General features: G+C 31.4%; 2 protein-coding genes across 2 annotated transcripts in view; one reads left to right on the top strand and one right to left on the bottom strand.

Moving 5' to 3' along the window:
• Positions 1 to 24,360, bottom strand: part of LOC140443592 (RNA helicase aquarius) — a 202,574-nt gene that overhangs the window by 112,228 nt on the left and 65,986 nt on the right. The gene's annotated exons all lie outside the window — the stretch shown is intronic.
• LOC140443594 (G-protein coupled receptor Mth2-like) overlaps positions 1 to 24,360 on the top strand; it is a 61,821-nt gene that overhangs the window by 27,970 nt on the left and 9,491 nt on the right. Inside the window, exons 2-3 of the mRNA XM_072534944.1 lie at positions 21,006 to 21,262; positions 22,133 to 22,316. Of these exons, the coding sequence (XP_072391045.1) occupies positions 21,018 to 21,262; positions 22,133 to 22,316 (429 nt within the window). The 5' untranslated portion in view covers positions 21,006 to 21,017. The remainder of the gene's footprint in view (positions 1 to 21,005; positions 21,263 to 22,132; positions 22,317 to 24,360) is intronic.

Genomic DNA, 24,360 nt, shown 5'->3' with positions numbered 1-24,360 from the left:
CGTTTAAAGTATTCCATCCATATACAGATTTGACCGATAATTTAGGGAGCTGTCATGCGAGCGCTAATGCCGTCGCGTTGATGACGCGAAAAACAGGGTGCATAATTTCCAAGTTATACCTGATGCGTCGCGTTCAGATCCCCTTGTCACCATTATGAGCGCTACGTATAACTAGATGTGCCTATGTCCAGCGCGTTTTAACCGCGCTTTTGTGGTTTTGAACCTTTATTTTTTTACAGGTCAAATTCCTTTTGCGGCCTATGCAGACCCTGTGGCATTAATTAGTATATTTGTAAAAATATTTAAAATTCAAAGCAATAAAGGTACATATTGACTTTCACTATACCTCCACTTAATTAAACAATTTTGACAATAGTACACGTAGGTATTTCCCTAATCATAAATTAAAAATACTTATCAGCATTTATTAGTCAAAATATTCCGACTTGGACAAATTTCAATTTTATATTTAAACAAGTAAATGTTGGATCTTTGTTTTATCAACGACTTTCTTTGTATTTTTCGACAAGAATATGTGCGGTTTTTCTTATAGGGACTGTTGTTGCTTCTATATTTAATATTTTAAGTAATTGTTTTACGTAAAAATAGTAAGTGATGCTCAAATTTTTTTATATGATTCACCAAATTCTGCATTAGTCATTGTTTGATATTTCAAAGTAAAAAGCAGGTGCTCCATAGGCAATAATTTTATTTATTGACATTATGATAATAACCCCCTTTAAATTATTGATCTCTTACTGATAATATCCAGAATACCAATACTGTTTGTGATTTATACAAACTCTCCATCATGATTGATTATTCTTGTAATACAAAAGACGAAGATAGGGAAGACGATACTGTATTTTCACAACCGATATATTTAATATAGAAACTAGAAATTTTTTTTTCGAAATATTTTATAGAAAGGAAACCTAAATCAATTCGAATACTGTAAGTAAATACTTTTATGTTTATTATATTACTTTAAACGCATAAAGCATTTTCTATTCATATATTTGTCAAATCACATTACTCCCTTTATACCGATTGCCTTTTTAGTAGCTACATTGACCGTTTTAAGTCTATTTCTTCTTCTTTTATCCTTACTCGAGCTTTATCAAGTAGAAAACTTAAATGTGGCCGTTTCTAAAGCCGAGATGAATAGGAGTAGAAATTTTATACTTGCAGCATATTTTGTTTGACCTGTTTAAATATTATAGATTCTTATTAAAGAACTATATTTTGGTCTATATTTTAAGTGTTTCACACTCTCGCAATCCACTTCTTAATTTCTTGACTCCCGTTCCCTTTATTTTTTATGGTAACAATCCTAGGTATTCAAACTCTTGCACCTTGTTGAAACAATACTCATCATTTTTTGTGGAAGCTGATCTCACTTTGTGCTACTGCCTGGGGGACCCGGTATTGCTGAGCAAGAATAACATCAATTGCATATCAAGAAAAGATAACCCTCCCTCCCAACGTTCCTTTAAGCTGGCCTAAAAGAAAAATTTTGGTAATTATTGTGTCGAAATTATGGTCTTATATAGCAGGGAACTTCTACAGCAGGCGCCAAAAAAGTTACTGAAGAAACTGGGATTGTTGTAACGATTTACTAAAATAATACCCATGCTCCTTTCTCATTTAAGGTCAACATGGATTCATAGTTAACCTCAAATATTTTTTCTAATGTCAGGTTTGACAAAGGCGCCTACTGTTAGTTTAGATTTTAAAAGGCGTGGAAACTGTTGTACTTAAAACATAGTTTACTTTAGCTTACTAAAACTTTAAGCAAAGCATTTATAAACTACACGGACCGGCAAAAAAGTGGCCATCCTATAAATTTCAGAAAATAAAAATGGATTTGAAGTTTTATGTACTGTTTCATATCGTATACTCAACATCTCTCATTTCTAAAACAAAAAATAGCCACTACTGCTTGATTCCTTAGCATAATTTATTTAATTAGAAGGCTACAAAAGAAAATAGTGTAATATCGAAACGAATTACAAACAATATAAATTACGAGTGAACTTGAACAAAATTGTCTAATATCGGGTATTGCCCTTAAACATTAATAACCACTTTCATACGATTTGGAACGGCAAGGAAGAAATTTTGAATAAAAACTTGAGGAATACGTTTATATTCTTCATGAAGCATGTTTTGAAGTTCTGCAAGACTTTCTAGCTGGCCTGGTTGACTTCAAACCTAGAGTATTAATTCCTACTTCCCACAAGTAATTTGTCACGATTCTTGCAGTATGCGGCCGTGCATTATCATGCATAAAGAAGAAATTGTTCCCAATAAATGGACCAAATGGAACTACTGCTTCTGCCAAAACATTCCCCATATACCGGTGAGTATCCAGGGGGCCATTGATGAAAATAAGTTCAATTCGAGCTTCAAGTGAGGTTCCAGCCCAAACCAATACACCACCACTACCAAACTTTCTTCTCTAGGAGATACAAGCTTGGGCATATCTTCCATTTCTCCGTCTCCAAACCCTCTTGGCAACCGCCAGACTTCAAACAGAACAGCGATTCATCAGTAAAGAGAATTCGGCTCCAATCCTGTATATTCCAGTGTTGGTGTTGTCGAGCAAAAATTAATCGATTCCTCCAGTGTCTGGGTTGTAATTTGGGAACAATAGCCGGCCTTTTTGCTATTAGTCTTCTTTCATTGAGGCATCTTCTAATCGTTCTCTCGCTTACATTTATATTTCGAACCTCCTGTACACGGTTTCTTGCAGCAATTGCAGTGGAATGGCGATTTCTTAAAAGCTCCATTACAATAAAACGATCATCTCTTTGCGAGGTAACTCTTCTATGACCCGAACCAGGTCGACGTGAGTATGTACCAGTCTCTATAAAGCGATGGAAAGGTCTCCGTAATGTAGTTTCGGATACATAAACTTGACTTCTTCCATCTTGTAGCAATGCAATAATTCAAGCAAAATTTACTGTGGATAACACCATATCTTAATTAGTCATTTAGTCGACATATACGTTTGAAAAGCTAAATTACTGTTTAATTAAATGTTTTCAACTTAGAAGATAAATAGCAACTACAGAAAACAACAACATAAACGTCAAAACTGTCAAAAACAAGCATACATGATCGCAATAAATATTTAAATTGAGACGCAATATGAGACAGTGCATAAAACTTCCAATGAACTTTTATTTTCGAAAATTTATAGGGTGGCCACTTTTTTGCCATTCAGTGTATTTCATAAAGCCCAACTTTATATGTTAAGAAGGTAAAAGCACGTTTTTTGGATCTATTGGAGAATGTTGCTCTCACCAGGTTTTAAAGACTCCCTCACAGGCCAGTTTTTTCTGTACAAATGTTGATTCCTAGCTCTACTGACCCATTCACAAAAAAAACCTAGAAATTTAGTAAAACCACTTCGCTGGCCAAAAGCAAGCACGGACTTTTAAATCACCACATATCATCCAATCATAATCAGAATTGCCTATTTTATCCAACACTAGTTAAGTACTTCATATTTTCTTTCATATGTACTGAATCTCTCTCTCATATTTTACCATTATGTAACAAAGTACCCTTTAAACTAGTCTTCAATGAACAAATAAACATTATTTTTGTATTCAACAGCAAACTCATTCATCAAAGCAGGAATGTCTGAGCAGTACACTAATTCACCCTCTTGTTAGAAAAAAACTAGAAAATTGCTGATCGCTGTTCCTATACACATAAATACTGGTAACAACCGTCAACAAGATATTTCTTTGCCTAAAGCCAAGCAATTCAGCTTTTTTTTCGTTAAGCCAAGATCCCTCACCAAGTAGTTCAGTTCAATCTGATTAAACAATTAACGCTCTACATGTCCTGTAATCACCATTATCAGTGGCATCACAGCTCGTTATGAACCAAAACCCAAAACCTTCTTCAGTATAATCCTCCATTCGCCCCTGTCTCTATGCCGTAACTCCAATAGATTTTATATCATTCCCTAGATTGTCTTAATACCTAAGTCTCGGTTTTCCTCTGGCTTGTTGTCCCATCGGTCGACTTTGGACAAATCCTTTTCTGACTGTTGCACCTTTCTCTCTCCTGATTACAAGCCCTATGCATCTAAGGAGTGTTACGATTTTACATCAGGTTCCCCAAAACCGCTATAAAACTCAAAGTTATAACGTCTACGCCAAAAACCTCGGTGTAAAACATAGCACATATTTTGCTCGAAACGTTTAAGCAGTTTTTGGTCATTCTGTATAAGTGATCACGTTTCTGCTCCATAGGTTAGCACTGGTCTTATAAGTGTTTTATAGACGCTCTTAAATTTTTCTGGGTAGTTTTGAGGTCATCTTTCTTCTCAAGTCATAGTAGCAGTTATTGGCAAGCACTATTCTTTAAATTTTTTTACTGGCGTTATCTTTAGTCAACAGCGAGCTTAGTTATATAAAGGTGTCGACACCTTCCAGTTCTAAATCGTCAATTATATTATTCGTCTATAGGTGTCTGGCTGCTTGATCTAGAACGACATATATATATTTGATCTTTGGGGCATTTATATATAGTCCCAGTCTCAGTGTAGAAGGGCTCATGCTTCGGTCAGAGTATCTATGGCCCTAGCTAAGATGTCGACATCATCTGCATATCCGACAACTTGTACAGATTTGTAGAATATAGTACCATTCATATTAAACTGGGACTCTCGAATTACTTTCTCTATAGCAAGGTTAATAGTCATGTCTTAGTTCATTTTTGCAATGGAAGGATCTTGAAAAGTCGTTCTGAATATGTAATGAATATCGACGCCGAACTCTATGGTTTTTCAAGAATCTGCCTCACTGTAAAGATTTGTTCCGTTGATGATTTATTGGGTCGGAAGTCCTACTGACATCTTCCCACTATTCGTTTGGCATCATCGGGAAGCATTATTTTGTACAATACGTTGGACAGTATTTATAACCTATATTTAGTAGTGATGGCTCTAATCGAGTAGGGTGATGTAAGATTTTAGTTATTAATTTATGCATATGTTTCAAAAGGGTGTTGACGCAGTTTTTAAAAAGCTCGGCAGGGAGATTCATCGAATTCATCGTTCCCGAATCAGGGAATTTTAAAATAGTTTCCTTAAATTCTTCTTCGGTAGAGAGTGGCTGCCGATCATTTTCATTAATACATTCCCTGTAATGTTTCCATACGTTGGAATTTTTCATCATCTTGTTCATCTAACTCCGATTGTACATATGAAAATAGTTTAGTTTGAATAGAATCTAAATTATCAGCAGGTTCAGGGACCAGCAAATATATACGGTGTCCGTTAGCTTCTTGTGTTTTGAGTTATGACTATATATTAATACAGCACAACGATTCGATCCAATAGGCTTTTTCCATTTCTTTCTGTCCTGTTCTAGGGTTTTCCAATCTTGTACTCTCAACAATTTTACATCTTTTTCTTTTTGTATCAGCCTCAGCCTTAATTCTTTGGGGATTCTTCCTTCTTTCATGTTAGCTATCCTAATCTTAAAAACACCAAATGTTAAGATTTTTTTTCAATACATACATAACAAAAACCTTATGCGGCGCCAAGATTTATCATATTTACCGAGTTTGGTTCCAAAGTATCATAGATAAACCTTTTTCTCGAAGTTCGTAATGTTTCTTTTGTGTTTTTAAATCATAAACCCACCGTAAATAACAAACTGTCAACCGAATTTTTACAACTCTGTTTAAGCATTGTAGTAGATTCTTTTATTGTACTGACGAGACATTGTACTGACCACGAGATAAGAGACCGGATCAGAAGAACCCACTAATGGGGCAGGTGTTTTAAAGAAAATTTTACTGATCGGTATACTTTGTTAAAAATTTGTATAGAATAGGAATAGTATATCCATTGGCAAAAATAATAGTAAATAGGAAGCGATATTTTACTTGCGAAAGGTGTGTTGCCGCCGAAATATTGTCATGTGTTTGTTAATAAATTACTTCAAAAGTTAAAGATCAGTATTGACAGTATTTTATTTATAAAGATTCTAAAGTATTCATACTGTTCTGTGCATAATATTAAATCAAATCTAAAATCAAATTGACACTATTTATACTATATTTTGATTCTGTTTGAGACTATGTCCAATTTATTAACATTGAAGTGTTTTTGTGCCTCTGTTCGTATTTATAAAGGTCAATATTTATATTCCTAAATCATATTATGCTATAAATTCTGTTGTAAACTAAAAAATAGGAATATTTTGCGCAACCGCATTTTCGATAGTATCAGAAAGCATTTTTTGCTTATTTGCACATTCTATTCTCATTCTCAGTCTCAGTCAGTCTCCCTTCCCTTAACGCGAACAGAGAAGAGAAGAGACAGTTCAAGTTGTGGTATGGAACTAGACACATACTAAAGTTTATCCAAAAGTTTCCTACCATAAACAAAATAAAGTGATATTCAGTGAATTGCTTAAAATAGTATTTGTTTTGATGTTTTTAATTGATGATTTAAGGTAGGTAATATTTTTTACCGCAATAATGAATGCCAATGGATAAATTAATTCTTTAGACATATCCCATTAAATCAATTATCAGTGAACACTTGATAAGATGTTAAAAATATTTGTGGGATGGTTAATAAATAAGAGCGGAATTTTTCTTTTCTAGTTTAAAAAGCTTTTATGATTTTAGTAAAACAATTTAAAAACGAACACAAGAAGTGACTATCTCTTTTTTGTAATAATAAACCGAATAAATCAATCACCTTCAATTTGAAATTTAAATAATTAAATTTCTAGCTCGACTTCAGAAACTATTATCAGTCTCAGTATCACGAATAACGTTTTATCTAAGTTATAATTTATTCTCATTGCTAAAAAAAGCTTAAAAAATTGTAGCCTTTATGCCGTGTTTATTGTACAAGATTGTATACTAAAGACATCCCAGTATTTTGTAGGCTTTACTTATTTCTTGTATTTTTGTGTAGGGCAATGCATCTACACCGGAGAAACTAGCATATAAAATCTTTTTCCGCGACACTGTTTGATACAGGTATCTAGAAACTGTTTTTGATAAATTTGGTGATAACAATATGCAATAAACAAAATATGCACAGGATTAAATGTCATTTTTTACTTATAAATAATATATAAACGATGTAAAATCGCTATTTTATTTTAAATACTAAATATGAAGACCGACAAATTATACGGAAAAGTGATATAATTTTACTGAAAAAGCATAGAAAATCCTCTAAAATGAGCGTGTGTAAAGTTTTTTTGTTAATTTGTTTCTTAACTATTGCAAAAATAGCTGCAAAAGTCGATTTCTTGAAGATTATTAATAACTTTTCTAAAAATGCACAAAAAACTTTAATTTTTCATGATAATAAGGACAATACTACATGTATTCAGTTATAAAAATTTCAAACAGTTCTTGCATAATTAAAATTGTTTATTCCAGAAAGCTTTTATCTACAACGTTGTTATGCGTTAACTATTAGGTCTACATAAATTCTAAAAGCACCAAATTAAAATTTTAGTTTTTACTATTTTAAAATCTTAATTATAAATTCAAAATAAAAGTCGCAATGTCTCAGGTTCTAAACAACAAAAATTGACGTTTTTTTAATCTCGGGTACCTCGTTACAGAGATTATAAAAATTCAATCAGTTAATTTGTGAATTGTTTATTGAACCGAGTAAGTTGTTTGAACAAATTAAAATAAATATTTAGTTTGCAAAATTTTACATTTTTCTTATTATTAGTACTAAAACAGGTTATGAAAAGAGAGGTAATTTAAATATTTATGTATTATAGTTATAAATTATATCTTTTAAATTAAAAAAAAATATATTTTTTTATTTTAAACACAAATCTATACGTGTTAATTTTTCTTGAGTGAAAATATTACAAGTATATTTTAAACATATTAATTGTAATAAACTTTGTATAATTATAAATAAAAATAGAAGGTATGCATGTGAATTGTAATATGTTAATTATATATACACATTAATTCCATAATTTTTATTTATATACAAATATTATAACAATTAATTTATGTGAAATATATTTTTAATGTTGTCGAGAAAAAGTAATTTATTGTAAATATATTAGGCTTAATTCAAGAAATATTAACACGTATAGATTTGATTTTCAAATAAAAAATTAATTTTTGTACAATTATTGGTAAAACATATCATTTATAAATATTATAATACATAAATATTTAAGTTACTTATTATTTCAGAACCTTTTCTACTAATAATAATAAGAAAAAAGTTATATTTTGCAAAAAATATATTTATTTTAAATTGTTTAAACAAATTACTTGGATAAATAAACAATTAACAAATTAACTAAATGCATTTTTATGATCTATGCCACGAGGTAACTAAAATTAAAAAAAAAATTAATTTTCGTTGATTAAAACCTTAGAAATTTGAATTTATAAATTCAGTTTTTGAAATAGTAAAATCGTTTCGCTTTTAAAACCTTTATATTTGACGCTTCATGAATGGCTTACTTTTAAATTGAATCGTTTTTAATTTTTTCGTCTAAACTTTAACTTTTAATCTTTCAAATAGTTCTTTTTAAATTGCTTATTGTTTATAAACAAAGCTCCAGTGAATTAAAAAAAAAGTGATAACTCTGGTTTTAAGGCCCAAGGAAATTATGTTTTTTTAGAATTCGTTTAAATATGCCAACATAACTAATACAAACAAATTAATTTCCTACATATTATTTCGTCTCAGTTATTTTAATTGTTTATAAGCTTAAAATCACAACTTTTGCAAACCTTTTTTATAATATTTAGCATAAACTTTTGAATCGTTATATGATTTAATTTGATAGAGTAAGCCTTTTTCTTTAATCTGGTGCTTTCAGTATTCATGTAGACCCAACAGTTTACGCATAATAACGTTGTAGATAAAACTTTTTTGGGATAAACAATTTCAATTTTGCAATAACTATCAAGTGAAACTTCTTGAATTTTTTTAAGCTAAATATTTGTAAAATTGTTCTTATTCTTAATCGAAATTAAAGTTTTTTGTGCATTTTTGAAAGTTATTATTCATTTTAAAAAAATGAACTTTTGACGTTATTTTTGCAATAATTAAACAACAAACTAACAAAAATAACTTTGCAAACCCCCATTTTAAAGGATTTTCTAGGTTTTTTTAGTAAAATTGTTTCACTTTTCCATATAATTTACTGGTGTTTACCTTTAGTATTTAAAATCAAATAGCTATCTAACATTGTTTATATATTGTTTATAAATAAAAAATGGCGTTGAATCTTTTGGATATTTTCTTTATTACACAGTGTTATTACCAAATGTATCAAAAGTAGATATTAGATACCTGTATCAACGAATATCACGGGAAAATCTTTAGTGCTCGGGTCTAATCATATCAGTATTCCTAAATAGGTAAAATTTCTTTTAATTATTGAATTATTTTGCCATCCTCTTCTAGTTTCCATGTGATGGGTTATTTGGAGACTACCATATTTTTTATTTAATATATTTAATAGGAATTAATCACAATTTTAGTTAAATATATGTTAATTTTCATCTTCCGAAATCGAAACATAAAAAAAAACGTAATCCACAAGGAAAATAAATTCCACAATAAAAATAAATCCACATAAATAAATAAATAAATCCACAAGGAAAATAAACAAAAAAAAAACGTATTTTCAACTGCAATTGTGGTTAATTCCTATTTAAGATATTCCTATTAAAAAAAATTAAAATATTACAAGAAAATAGCTTCCGAACAATATTACCATGTTTTTTGTTTTGTTTATTGATATTATCATCTTCTGGTGCCGTACACTATGCAGTGTGTAGTTGTTTATGCTGGTTGGATTATGCGTAGGTAACGATGCTTCTTCTGCTCTTCTTATTATTGTATTGATGTTAGGTATGTTGCACCAGTTTCTTATGTCTCTAAATAATGAACGTCGTTTGCGACCTGGTCCTCTGCGACCTTCAATTTTGCTCGTTAAGATGATTTTTAGAAGATTATATTAAATATGGCCTAGATATGATACCTTTCGCTCTTTAACGATATTAAGACGCTCTCTGTGGGAATAAGTTCTTCTTAAGACCTATTCATTTGTAATATGGTCGACGCTTGGAATTTTAAGCAATCTTCTGAGTGAGCAATCTTACTTTAAGTGACAAGGTCTCGTTACCGTACATTATTATTGATATGTAACATTTTAGGACTCGAATACGGAGATCCAAAAAAGTTTTGCGCTAACAAAAGTAGTTAATGAATTTGAAAAAAGTATTTCTAGTTATTGCTATACGTATCTTCACTTCTTCGTCGAATACTTTTTTCTCTGAAATTCGTATGGCATTGTCTGGATAGCATATGATAGAGATAATTTCCTCGCTCATTCTACATCCTATACCTGCATAGGCTGTTAGTTTGTTGTAACTCTGGCCTGGATATTCTTTCTGTTATATATTTAATTAAGTAGATCTCTTCTTCTTTTTATATAGACATGATTCTGTCTGTTTTTCAATGTGCCTCCAGTAAGTTGTCGTTCCATGGTTTTCGTGGTTACTAAGTAGATTATTAAGTACGTTATTAAGTAGATCAGAACGTTATATTTCAATGATTACTTGCAACTGACTTGTTTATCTTTTAGTTCAATTTTGTTGGTTATGATTTTTGTGATCTGTGTGAGAACAGTGTAGATTTATTCCCATGTAATTTTCTGATACTCTTATCACCCATTTTAAACAATAGAATCATGCTACTAGTTCTGTAGGTATTGCAACTAGGTATTTTTGTGGCATATGAAATTTTTGTATGAGTATTCTTAGTTGTTCAGGGTCAGTGTCAGTTAATGGACCGAACTTGGAGACTTTTGTATTTTCAATTTCTGTAATACTTCGTCGATTTTCTATTTGGTGACTATTATAGTTTTGATTATTTTTTCTGGAGTTTCTGGTAAGATTCGATGGCCCTAAGCAATTCAGAGAGAAGTATTCTAGGTAAAAGTATCGTTTTATTTGTTTTATTAGCCAACTTATTTTCTTCTTCTGCGTTTTAATAAAAAATTTAGTTTTTTTTTGTTTGTTCACTACTTTTTTTTTGTGGCATAGACTTTCGTCATTCAGCCAGTCTCGAAAGGTTATAATATATTCCTTAAGAAAGTATATACACATAAGTACAGATTATTTCTCGCAAACAAATGCACAGCGATATCCCTAAAACTAAATAGACGAATAATTAATAGAAGAACACGTCGAAGGAAAATACAAGGACACTCGCTTCTCGTCTAGGGGTCCGTCAAGACATTTATTTTAACACACAAACAATACTGGACCACGGATAAGGTATTGTTACATATAGGATAAAAAAAGGGTACGGGTCTAACCCTATACACGCTCATGAAAGTTTTCATGAACGAGTACCAGATTTATAAAGCTATGCATGTGTCTGACAAAAATTCTATAATTAAATTATATATTGTTACAGAACCTGTGGCTAACAAGGACTGTATATTATATGGAGCGTATGTATTGCATTTAGTTAATTTTGTATACAGGGAGTTTGAATGCTGAATAAATTTAGGTTAGGACATTCAAAGAAGATGTGATCGAGGTCACCTAGCTTACCGAAATGTTTGCAACTATCATCATCGATGACTTTTATTTTAAATAAATGGTATGGGTAGCATACATGTCCAAAGCGTATTCGATTTATAGTAGTAATATATTTACGAGGAGCTTTGAAATTCCGAAACCAGGTTGTTTGAGGTATAATTGGTTGTAAAGAGGTATACCTTTTATGGTTTGTAGAACAGTAATGTTTCCATTGCTCTGTCCATCTAAATTGCTGATTTTTTTGAAAATCGTAGTAACATCTGATGTATTAAGCATATATATCAACGTAGAGCCAGTTGTTACGCTCATTTTAGCTAAATGACCTACAAATTCATTATGTTTGAGACCAATATGTGCTTTGACCCAAATAAATTTTATGTTGACTCCAGTCGAAGATAAATGATACAATCGATCTTTTATTTCAAATATGTAGGGTTTGCTAAATGTTGAGGACAATTCAATGTTTTTTATGCTCTGCAAAACTGAAAGGCAATCTGACAGAATTAAAATATGTCTATTGCAGGTGTTTTTAACATATTTTAGAGCTTCAAGTATAGCTATTGATTCCGCTGAAAAGATTGAAAATTCTTTTTGAATTCTACGTTTGTAGCAGGTAAAAAGTATGCGCACCCAGTCCCTTCTGTTGTTTTTGTTTTTATATACAATGGACAGTGGAAGTGTGACGTCACAACTGTCAATTACTTTCCAAACAAAAGTTGAAATGTCCAATCTCAAGACTTTTTAATTTCTATAAAGTTAACATTTTGCTTCCTCTGCTGCTTTTTCTTTTAAGTATAGTGTTTTTACGATAATACCATCATAATTCAGTGTTCTATTTCTATGAAATATAGTTTAAAAGTTTAAATTAAAGACATTCTAACCTTACTTAATTGATACATGCATTTTATTGCTATTTTTATAAAACAACATGCTTTATTATTTACACAACATTGTAAAATTGTTGTAGTAACTATTAGAATACTTAGATATTGCAAAAAGCGGAAAGATTATGTAAAAAAAAATGAAAAAATAACGAAACATACAAATTATCCACACTAAACAAGGTTTGTTTGGAAAGTGAAACTGACAGATGTCAATAAAATCTACGTCATCACTTCCACGGTCCATTGGTAGAATACTAATATTATTTATATCTTAATTTTAATTGGATATAATGATATTTTTTATCAGATATATTTATGTATAGTCTACACAGTGATGGATTATCTTTGATTATTTAGTTCGACTTTATTTAAAAATAAATATTCCGTTGCATTTTTATTTGTTACTGTTCTGAAACTGTTTTTCGTACCATTTTAGCATTTAAAGACCTCGGTGCAAGAACCGGGCAACTCCAGTCTTCTAAAGTGTTAGGAAATCGAAAAAAAAAATATTTTTATAAAAAGTGAATAAATTATGCTCAATGAAATAAATCCTTGTAGACGAACATTAGACGAGTCTTATTTATTTAATCACTATTTTTCATCCATATTGTAGATGCAAAAAATTTTTTTTTGCCTTTTGCCAAAAAATGGAGTTGCCTCTTTTTCCAAAAATCTTACATATTAAAAATAACAATGAAACAATGTACTGTTTTTGGATTTTTCATTGCAAATGGAATACGTAAATGAAAATATAATAATCAAATAATTATTTTAAACATAAGAGTCGCTAACACTACTGTCATCGCGATCTTCTTTACATCTCCAGAATTTAGGTCTTCGGCATTATCAGTAATATTTTCAAACATGCGGTCGTAATAACCTTGGTCATTTAAAGGTACATATTTTCGTACTAAGTCTCTTAAATCCCTAATTTTCTTAGGGTTTATATACAAGGGCTTTGAGTATGCTTTATTATTAGGCATTCCTATATCTTCATTTTGGTTCATAAAAAATAAAATAATGTAAAATAAAATAAAAACCATCGCTCCCCACCCCTAGAGCGCCACATCCCGTTTTTTAATAATTTTGATATATGTTACCAGATATGGCAACATGCACTAATTTTTGCTCCCCTTTTTGGAACTTGTTCTTCTTTCCATATCCTATTCATTATTTTATGAATTTTTTCAATCATTCGCTGTTGGAACATCTCAGCGATTAAGTTATTTCCTTCCAGGGCTTTTTTTACATTTTCTGTAATATTCATTATTCATATATACACTCGTTGATAAAAAATATAAAAGCTTTTATTTGACGTTTCGACCTCATTAAAAGCCGTTTTGGATTTAGATCTAGATAACCAAACGGCAAGTAAAGAATAAATTTTACAATTTTTTATTTATTTAAAAAATATATGTTGAAAAACTATTATTTGTTGGTTATACTGTGTTATACTGCGTTAAGATGCCATTTCTTTATGTTGATTTATTGTGATGTTACTGTTTTTCTTTTGAGTATGTACCGCAAATGCTGGAAGTCAGGAATTACAAGAGGTCAAGGTATAATTACACCACACGTTTTTCTATGCCGTCATTAGCACAACTTAATATCATAATGTCTGATAATAAGGTTCTGAAACTGTTTTCTTGTAGCATGTCATCACATTAATCTAAGCAGGCTTTGGTTGCCAATACTGAAAGAAGAAGTCAACAACAAGAATATACCAATAATAACGGATTAAGAAATTCTGAGACACATCATCTTCGATCATACACAATACATATACATACACATACACATATACATACACTATACATGAACACTCTCTCACACACAAACGCTTATAGCACATATTAACATGCAAAACACTAATCTTGATTTGAATCCACCCTCATATCTTTTCAGCCCATATAACACCGCAGGCAAGTGTTTCAAGTTTCAATGTTGTAAAATGACATAAACTCGTCAACAAGTTTGGCGGCTATACACTCTCTTTAAAAAAATCTTAAATAATCTTTTTTGAGAACGATTTCCGGAGGGGAAATCGAAATTTCAAATTTCTTAGTTAAAAATATAATTATCATTAAAAACAATTGTGGCTTAATCCAATAATTAAAAATGTAATAATCATTACAACTAATTGTGGCTTAATCCAATATAAACACAATATTTAATGTCTCATAATATGTTCTACACTTATTGGTTCGCGTAATAAATCACCTTTAAACAATATTATTGACTCGGTTGAATTAATCAATTCATATCTTAAAATATCACGGCGCCAGATTTACATCTAGTATTCGTAAGTTATTCAATTAATGATAATTAAATATACAAAAAGGCAAATGAAAACTAAAAACATAAATACGGTTTCCGTAACAGGGTCGAAATATGTTAAAGAGTAAAACATTACACAAAACCTGATTTTCGAAGGTAATTTAGATACTTAAGATCCAATGAGTTATCGTTACAAGCATCTACAACGCGATAAATTTTGCACCGCCTTGTCTTTAATTTAAATTTATAATAATTGTTAGTTTATGCAAAATATATTGATTAACTATTAGATAGCTCATATAATTATAAAATGTTAATAACCGAGAACCGAAAGAAAAAATACAGAAGGGATGTTTTAGAAAGTTGAAATAAAAGCACAATAATCATCTTAATTGTCAACTTTCAATCAAATCCCCCTCCCTCCAACTATTTAAGGGAAGGATCACACTCCGATGTTATACTGGTGATTTATTTAGCTCTTTTTTCTTTTTATATCCAGTTGTTGATTCGATATTACATGTATATCTTATGCTTCATTTTTTTTTTTTTTTTGGTGAGTGTCTTTCCAGCTACTCTACAAACAATCTTCATTTCTGTTGTTTCCAATAGTTTTTTTGGTTTAGATGTTTCTTATCTAGTTTCTGTGTTATACGATATGCGTTATATGTCTTATAACTGTCTTGCAGATTTTTGATTGTATCGCTTAGCTATTCACACCTGACTTTATTACAACGTATCGCATTATTACATCGCTAGAACGTGACAGTTCAATATCTATATATTTGAATTTAATTTATTGCTTGATAATAATTAGTTCATCTATTTCAGTCGTAGATCTCAGAGATATATTTGATGTGTCATGCATTTTATTTTATATAAGAAAATCATCAAATTGAAAGATTTTGATGTTATATTGAATAAGCGTTGTCAGTGGTCGTTGCAGATCGTTTCCGTCGTTTGCTACTAGCAATGCATCTACATAAGCTAATCTAAACCGTTGGTATTCTTGTTATATGTGAAAATTGTTATACGTGAGAACACAAAATGTATGGTATAATGAAATTTGTTCTTTCCGCTCTTAAGTTCTTTTTAGAGGATAGTCCTTCATTAGAGCTAATATAATAGCAGCGAATAAAACAGACAACTAGAATACTTCGTGTATGTTAATAATACTTCATGGGTCATGTTATGAGACACAGTAAATACCGCCTCCAGCAACTCATTCTCTCGCAAAAAGTTGATGAAATGAGGGGCCTGAGTAGAAGAAGAAACTCTTGGATGCAAAAACCTGCGCGAGTGGTTTAAGCGTAACATCTATCTAACTGATTTTTCTTTGACCGTGAAGAACCTCACTCATAGAGTTTACAGAACCTAGAGTTTCTATCCATGCAAATCTGTATAATGAAACTTTGAACAAACTCCATCAAGCAAGAAGACGAAAACGTTCAAGAAAGCTCTCACATGGTGTTATTCTTCTGCACAACAACGCTCGACCTTAAGTTGCCAAAGTAGTGAAAGAAAATCTACAACGAAAGAAATGGGAGATACTAGAGTTTCCACCCTATAGTCCTGATTTATCGCCGTGCGATTTTCACGTTTTTAGGATACTAAAAAAGGCGTTAAAATGTAATAGTTTTCAGTGGAACGAACAAGAATAAAATGCCGTAAAAGAGTAACAAAAAAGAAAACAAAGAATAATAAAGAGTAACAGCCAAAAGAATTTTTAAGCAGGGTAGCCAGACAATGGGATATGTGTCTTAAGTCTCAGTATTTTCAATCATTGTTCTTTTTCATTTAAGATTTTTTGAAGTCAACTCAAAACTCCTGCGAAATATTTTAATCCACTCCCAACCTTATTCCCTTATTCCGAACTAGCAAAACAATTCTTAATATTTTGACAAACACAATTAAAAAAAAATTGAACTAAAATCTAGAATTATATAAGCAGAAGATAAATTGGATTAAATGTCAAATTCATGTATATGTGTAATCAAGTTTTAAAAATATTCAGCTGACTAAGACCAACAAATTGCGAAACTATCTTAAACTTATAAAACCTTCCTGTCCATTACCAACCAGTGAAATTAATTTAATTTAATCAAAATTGGCCACCAGTAATTATTGACGAAAGAAAATTATTACCGATTTGTCTGTATTCCGTGAGATTTTGCAAATATAGACCCATTCGCAAGCTTTTTTTTAGTCCTCTGAGAATCCACTGTGCAAATACTTTGCTGTAACCCAGTTTGTGTACGATACTATGAATAGATCTTTTCTCACACCAACATTTTCTGAAATTGTTCTGATTGAAATTCGATGATTTTTTTCTAATCAAGCCTTCCACTATTCACACATGCCACATTCCTGTCTGTTGATGCAGTACTCAATGCACCTGGTCACAATCCTTGACGTTTGGATAGGCAAAACATGTATTTCCATACACTGCTGACAATCGCATATGAATTTATAATAGTTGCAAACTTTCAGCACACAAAAATTGAATGACCGCACGCTGATTATATATGGATGGATTTTTAAGTCAGAACACTTAAAATAGGAGTCAAATACAAATGATAGGAACTGATCAGTGTGACGTTTACAAATATAACTCACATTGCAGACCATCAGTTGAGTGATTACAATTGTTTCCAAGGCTAACCTGATCAAAGATGGAATTCAAATAAACCAGCATGTAAATGACCGATATATTATCTAAAATTGGAATATATTTTTATATTATATAATAAATTTTTTACGTTCTTTGTATAGTGACGAATGATTGCGTCGATTGTAAAAAATAATATCTTTTTTTATTTTTACTGGGCTATAATAAATAGGCGCCTGTATTAAGTCCCTTGTGCACGAAATATAATAAACAAATTTGTATTCTTGGAAAAGCGCGCATATTTATTTAAAAAATATTCAATGTGCATAATATAAACGCAATAAACAGTATCTACGTGCTACTGCAACTAACTTTTAATATCAATGATACGGGTATAATACCACCTACTGTGATATTAAAAATCAATGTGTAAAATACACACTTTTATGTTAACATGACATACTCACCTTTCATCTTAAGTAATATATCAAACTACGTACGTTCCAATAATTGCAGCAAGAATTTAATAATATAACAATTTTTGTCAATTACGAGAATTGTTTGATAACCACATCGCATAATAAAGAAAAAACAAGGTTTTTTCGACCAAAAATGTTATTTTTCAACATAATCTACTATATAGCAATTACACTTATTCCAACGATATCCCAAATTGGCAAGAATCTAAGTCCTGTACATAGGTATTTGCAGTAGCGATTACTTCATACATACACGAAAACACGTAATTGAAGAATTTTAGAAATTGTAATCGGAGACTTGTGGGCGGGTGTATTATTCTGATTAGAGTCTTTCCTCCTTCCAAACGAGACAGTTGTTCTTTTTTTCTGTATGTATTACACTGTGAAAAGGGGAAAAAGCTAATATCTACAGAACAAAAACCGTTAACAAATTACTAGAATCCCCTATCGTAAGCCAAGTTTTCGTTTTGGAATTTCCGAAAAAATTATGCAGATTAAAGGTTACTCATAAATAATGGTAAAAACTATTAATTATTTTTTAATTCTCTCATCCCATAATGTTATTAACACCTATCATCAGAGCGACCTGACATCCCGCTGAGTCCGGAACAATTTGAATGGAGATACAAATTAAACACAGAGAAAAATTAATCAAAATTATGATTAATTGTGTAAAGAGAGCAGATAATTATAATCAATCTTTAGCTCGAAATATCTTCTTCCGAAAAAGCTGCTTCTCAATCGAAAAATTGTCGTCAGCCGAAATTACTACAAAAAGTATTGGAAAACCTCATGTTCCAATATAATGATATCTCCAAAGTAAATACCGTTCTAAGCAATTGTAGTTTTGATTGTGATAGATCAAACATTTTTAGATATAAATATAAAAATGCTAATTCTTGTTTTCTAATATACAATGAATAAGTATCCCTGTTAAAAGTTAAAAGATTTCTGACTGACGGGGAACTAGAAACCAACTAGCACTATACAACTCACAATGAAGTTAGCGTTGGCATAACGCTGAGCTACTCATCCGACTTGAATGCTTTTTATGTAAGTGGCGGTCATAGTTCAGCGGCTATTGTAGGTATTGGCTTTCGTTAGGGTTTGATCCCGGCACAGACACTAGAAATTTTTCAATTGGCACTTTACCTATAAGTATATCTGTTTATAACGTACTATAAGTTTCTAAAGTACTATAGTAGAAGCCACGGTTAGAATGCAGTGCAGGTAAGATAGGCAAAATGTATTTCATACGGAAGAACGCCGACCACGTTGCCGGTTTGCCCCGATCAGCCTATTAGGACCGGATTTAAGAATCATAGCACTGGAATATACGCGCACACAACAATTGTCTACGGTTGTATAAAAAAACTTTCATTACTGTTTTAACTAAAGCATGATTCAATCATCGATGTATAAATAAGAGAGTTACATTGTCGAACTAAACAATAACATGAAAAGAAGAAGAAAATACTATAAAAAAAGTAAAATGTATCAAAAACTCATTGTCGATAGCTTATCTATATTTATCAATTTTTAATAGCTTCCATTGTAAACACATTCTTTGGGAAATAAAGACCATTAGGAGAAGCGAATCAGTTTTAATCCCCATTATGCACGAAAAGCAAACATGTCTCTTTGTCGATTTGGGTACGGGCCATTAGACCAAAAACTTATTGGCAAAAACTATGAAAGCTCAGTTCTATTTCATTTCCGCAAGCGCATGAGATTATCTACATCATGGAGCCGTTGTCAGTATCTATCGTAAATTTCAAACAGGGTATGACTCTTCGCGAGGAAAACGTGTGGTGTTAAATGTATTGAACTATAATCTGAACTTAAAAAATGGTGACAGCTTGACTATTGTTGTCGAAAAAGTTTAGAAAATGTGCGGTGTGAGTGTTAACAAAATTTATAACATCCGCGAAGAGGCCCAGTAAGGCAAACTTAAACCGGTACAAAAAAAAGGAAGAAAAACAGTTTCCCGTCCAATTCACATGAGAATACTTACGATGAGGGAGTGAAATCTCGAATAAGGAAAATTGTCCATGGTTTTTTTTGAAAAACATACCACCAACCGTCAACAGTATAATAAACAGAGTGAGGGATGATGAGGACCTACCAGCTCTTTCAGAAAGCACATTTCGTAGGCTACTAAATGATATGGGTTTTGAATATGGTAAAAGAGGTCAAAATTCGATAATGATGAAAAGAAAAGATATCATATCCTGGAGATACAAGTACCTCAGACAAATAAAAACAAACATTGAAAAAGAAGGATAATATAAACCTTGTTTATACCGATCAGTCTTGGACTAACGCCGGTGCTTCAGTCACAAAGGAATGGAGGGACTCTACTACTATAAAAAGGCTCTCTACTGGATTGAAAGCTTCAACCCAAAGAGGTCCTCGGTTTGTTCTTCTTAATGCTAGAAGCGAAACTGATTTTGTCGCATGGGCCGAATTAACTTTCTTGGCCAAGAAGGGAACCGCTGATTACCACGACGAAATGGACGGTGATCTATATGAAGATTTGTATGAGGAGACGTTAATTCCAAACTTGCCGAAAGACAAAGAAAACGTTGTCGTTTTGGATACTGCGGCCGCATTTAGAGACGAGTACGACAATCACAAAATTGAAACAATTGTGGAAAAATATGGCGTTAACATTTTGAGAATGCCACCTTACCATTGCGAGCTGAACCCAATTGAGATAGTGTAAAGTCAAGTGAAAAGGTATGTGGCTTCAAACAACGTCGATTTTAAAGAAAAAACTGTAGAACGTTTGATAAAAAAAGAAGCTTATCGTGTCGTATAGAGTGCATTTTTTTGTATATATGTATATAAGTATTTATGAGGTATTAGATATTTTATGTATACAGGCATTTTTTATAGAATTAATTTGTTTTTTAGTTTATTCTATATGTTTATAGGAAGCATTAATTATGTTTCTAACATGTTTTGGAATCTGGATCTTTGAAATCCTCAATTGCTACAATAAAATTCACAGCTGATTACACATATAAATAAAAATACTTATTTTTGATAAATAATCGTGTTTGAAACGCATACCTTAAATATACTTATCTTTTTTTATTCACAATTTTTGTCGTATTTATAACGTTCGCAGATTTAAAATGAAACTTTTTATTTCAGATCAGCTACACCATGATTTCCAAAATTCTTTTTGTATTAATTATAGCACACATAGGATTGATAAATGCGATATCTTTTTGCTGCAATGGTCCGAATCAGCTGGGACCAAGGCAGAATTGCTCCGACGGAATAAAAATGAAGAAACTTAATTGCGAAGACAGTTACATTTTACGTGTCAGTGATCCAACTATCAAGTTTAGCCATGATTATAAGGGTAATTTGATTTTAGATGACAAAGATGTTATTCCTGTTGGAGAGTAAGTTATTAGAATTGTACTATATAATTTATTATTAGCGTAAAAAGTGTGCAAATCAATCATCATCACCATTGGCTCCACAACCCATGGTGGGTCTTGGCCTGCTCAAGGATAAGTCTCCATTCTCTCCTATTCTTCGCTTTCCAATTTCGTACTCCCAACATTCTCAAGTCTTCCTCCATCTGATCCTTAAATCGTGCTCTGGGTCTGCCTCTCCTTCTCACTCCATCTATTTTTTGGTTATAAATATGTTTTGGCGGCTCTATCTCATTCATTCTCTCTATCTGACCTAACCACTGCAGCCGGTTTATTTTGATGGACCTAATAATATCAGGTTTGTGCAAATCAATAGTTTGGTAATTAAAAAAAAATGTGATATCATATAATATAATATTTTTCTAGAAACTGGTTCATATCTACAGTGTGTCCACGAAAAAACTTTTTTATTTTTATAATATATAATATATTTACAATAAAAAATTTTATTTGTTCTAAAACACCAAAAAACCACTTTATTTTATTCATTTTATGGTCAATTTCATGTAAATCCTTATAATTTTTTGCATTAAGTTCGGAAATGAACTTTATTTTGCTGCCGTCTCGGCTCACTAAGGACTACGGAGAGTTTTTCATCTTTCTCATAACTTAATTTTCCTCCTCTGCCAGTAGGTTTTTATTTTAATTGAATGTTACTCTTTCCTTTCTGACTGTTATCCCTGAGTCCTTGAGGATCTTGAACGTGACCAAGTAGAATTTCCTCTTGTAAATATTTTTTAACCTGTCTTGATTATTTTTATTAGTGCATTTTTATTTTATTATGTGGTTCTTTTATTATAAATCACACAATAAGACGCTACAATTATATTTTAGATACTGCCGTACTATGTTAATGTCAAAGAAAACCGAAGTGTACATAGTGTGTGCAACAGATGTTGACGATGATGTGGATACTACAGCAAGAACGGTTACTACTATATTCGAGCTCATTTCTATATTTTTCATTCTGCTAACGGTTGTGATATATTTATTAGTTCTCGACTCACTGCATATACAGGTAGGTGTACTTTTTTCTTAAGGACAATAATTGATACTTACTCAAATACAAAATTGTAACACACGTAGCAAGTAATTGAACGCTTTATCCAGGGACAAAGATAACGAAACGAATATGAGGATATGGAATTTAGGTAAAAATAAACAAATCATTAATGCTTAAAAATCAAGAAAAGTCGGCTAACAAAAACTAAAAGAAAGAAATTGTAGCAAATAGAAGATCTCGAAAATATGTTACAACATTCATATATATTGACGGCTATGTCGAAATTGATCATGTAGCTTTCGACGGTCTTCTCTTTATTTTGTTCGATCTGAATTTGAAAAAATAAATTCAGACATATTAAAAGAGGTAAAAAAGAAATAAATTAGACTTACTCACAATCAGTTTAATTTTACTACCCAAGACGACCGGTTTCGCTTTCTAAAATTTTGCAAAGCATCATCAGGTCAGTGGTACAAAGTAAACTGATTGTGAGTAAGTCTAATTTATTTCTTTTTTACCTCTTTTAAAATGGACTCACACAAGCAACACATTCATGATCAGACATATTACTTTTAGATTTTAGATTTAAAAGGGGTGGCTTGACTTTTCCAGACTTCGACTTAAAAAATGTTTTGTGTATATCCTACATCTACTATTTACATCTCCAATGGGAATTAACCATAGTTTCTGCTGAAAATACATTTATTTTGACATTTCGATTTCCACTTCAGAGATAGGTCTTTATTATATCATTCTAAATGGTTTAAATATCATTCGAAATGGATAATTTCTATTAAAGATGTAAATAATATTAAATGCCACAAGAATACATCTGAGCTACGTTTGTTATCTGACCAGTTTCTAAAAAGATCTGTTCCAGATATTTATAGCATTGGTCTCTAACTACAGACAATATGTTCGACCATTTCCTCTGCATTTGCGAATATACTGTATATTGCTCTGTCTACTGTGTCCATTTCATAGATATATCTGAGTGAGCAGTGTTCAGACTACATCTGTGATTACTTTGGGTTTAGTTTTCTGAAGCTATGTCTAATTTTTAGGCAGTGAGCAGAAGACTGAGTAATATTTTCGTTTGCCTTTGACCATACATATTTGTCTAGTAGGCTGCACTTTCCTTTTCACAATTTCAGACATCCTCAACGAAGCGGCTTTATGGGATACCCCCAAATGATTCTGAGCAAAACTATTAGCAATCTGGTTACCTGTAACTTCTTTATGTCCGGTACCCATAACAAAGTTATTTTGTTGTACTACGGCAGTTGCTGAATGGACTATTTGTAGTGTCAAGCTGATATAGACTCACACATTGTGCTTCTTGAGACAATCTTGAGAACAAAGATCTATTGTTATATTAAGTGGGTATTTTGGTCTTTTGATTGAAACCTACTAGTTGACACAATATTAATGTTATGTTGTTTGCAGAATACTTCACTGCCTACTTTAATTTCTCCTTCTTCATTATTCTTAAGAGACAAAGTGTCTGTTAAATTCTTCGGTCCCTTCCAAACAATCACATCAGCGTTTCTTAGATCACCCAATGCTCCTTTGTTCTGTTGACGATTTGTCTAAAGCTTTCCTTCTTATTTTGTTTTGCTGCTCCCTTCTATTATATGTTTATTCTATTCAATTTTTTTTGTACTCATTTATTAACCGGATTTATTTTGCATTGCCAAAGCTTGCCATTGCCATTATGCATAAAGTTTTGCCGGTTATTCTTGTTATTTTCATCACTGTTGTTTACATTATTCATTGCGTTTTATTTGTCTCAGGCCATTTTTTTTACGGTGAATGTTATAACTGTCTTGTCTCTTTATCTTCTTGTGTTTTTACGGTACATTTCTTGTACACGTTAGATTTCATGTCTATATCTAGGAGTTCATTTCTCCCTAATATATCGTAACTTGGCGCTTTACTTAATTTTGCATCGTTTTTTAGAAATGGGTATGCACTTTGTTTTTTTATTTGATTTGGCCATATTCACACTTTTCTATTATGTGCTAAAACAATCAATGCTAAACAGATTATATAAAGATCG

This window comes from Diabrotica undecimpunctata, chromosome 6 (genome assembly GCF_040954645.1).
Source record: "Diabrotica undecimpunctata isolate CICGRU chromosome 6, icDiaUnde3, whole genome shotgun sequence".
Lineage (NCBI taxonomy): Eukaryota > Metazoa > Arthropoda > Insecta > Coleoptera > Chrysomelidae > Diabrotica > Diabrotica undecimpunctata.
Note: the sequence above shows the minus strand (reverse complement) of the source record. Positions and strands in the feature narration are given on the sequence as shown.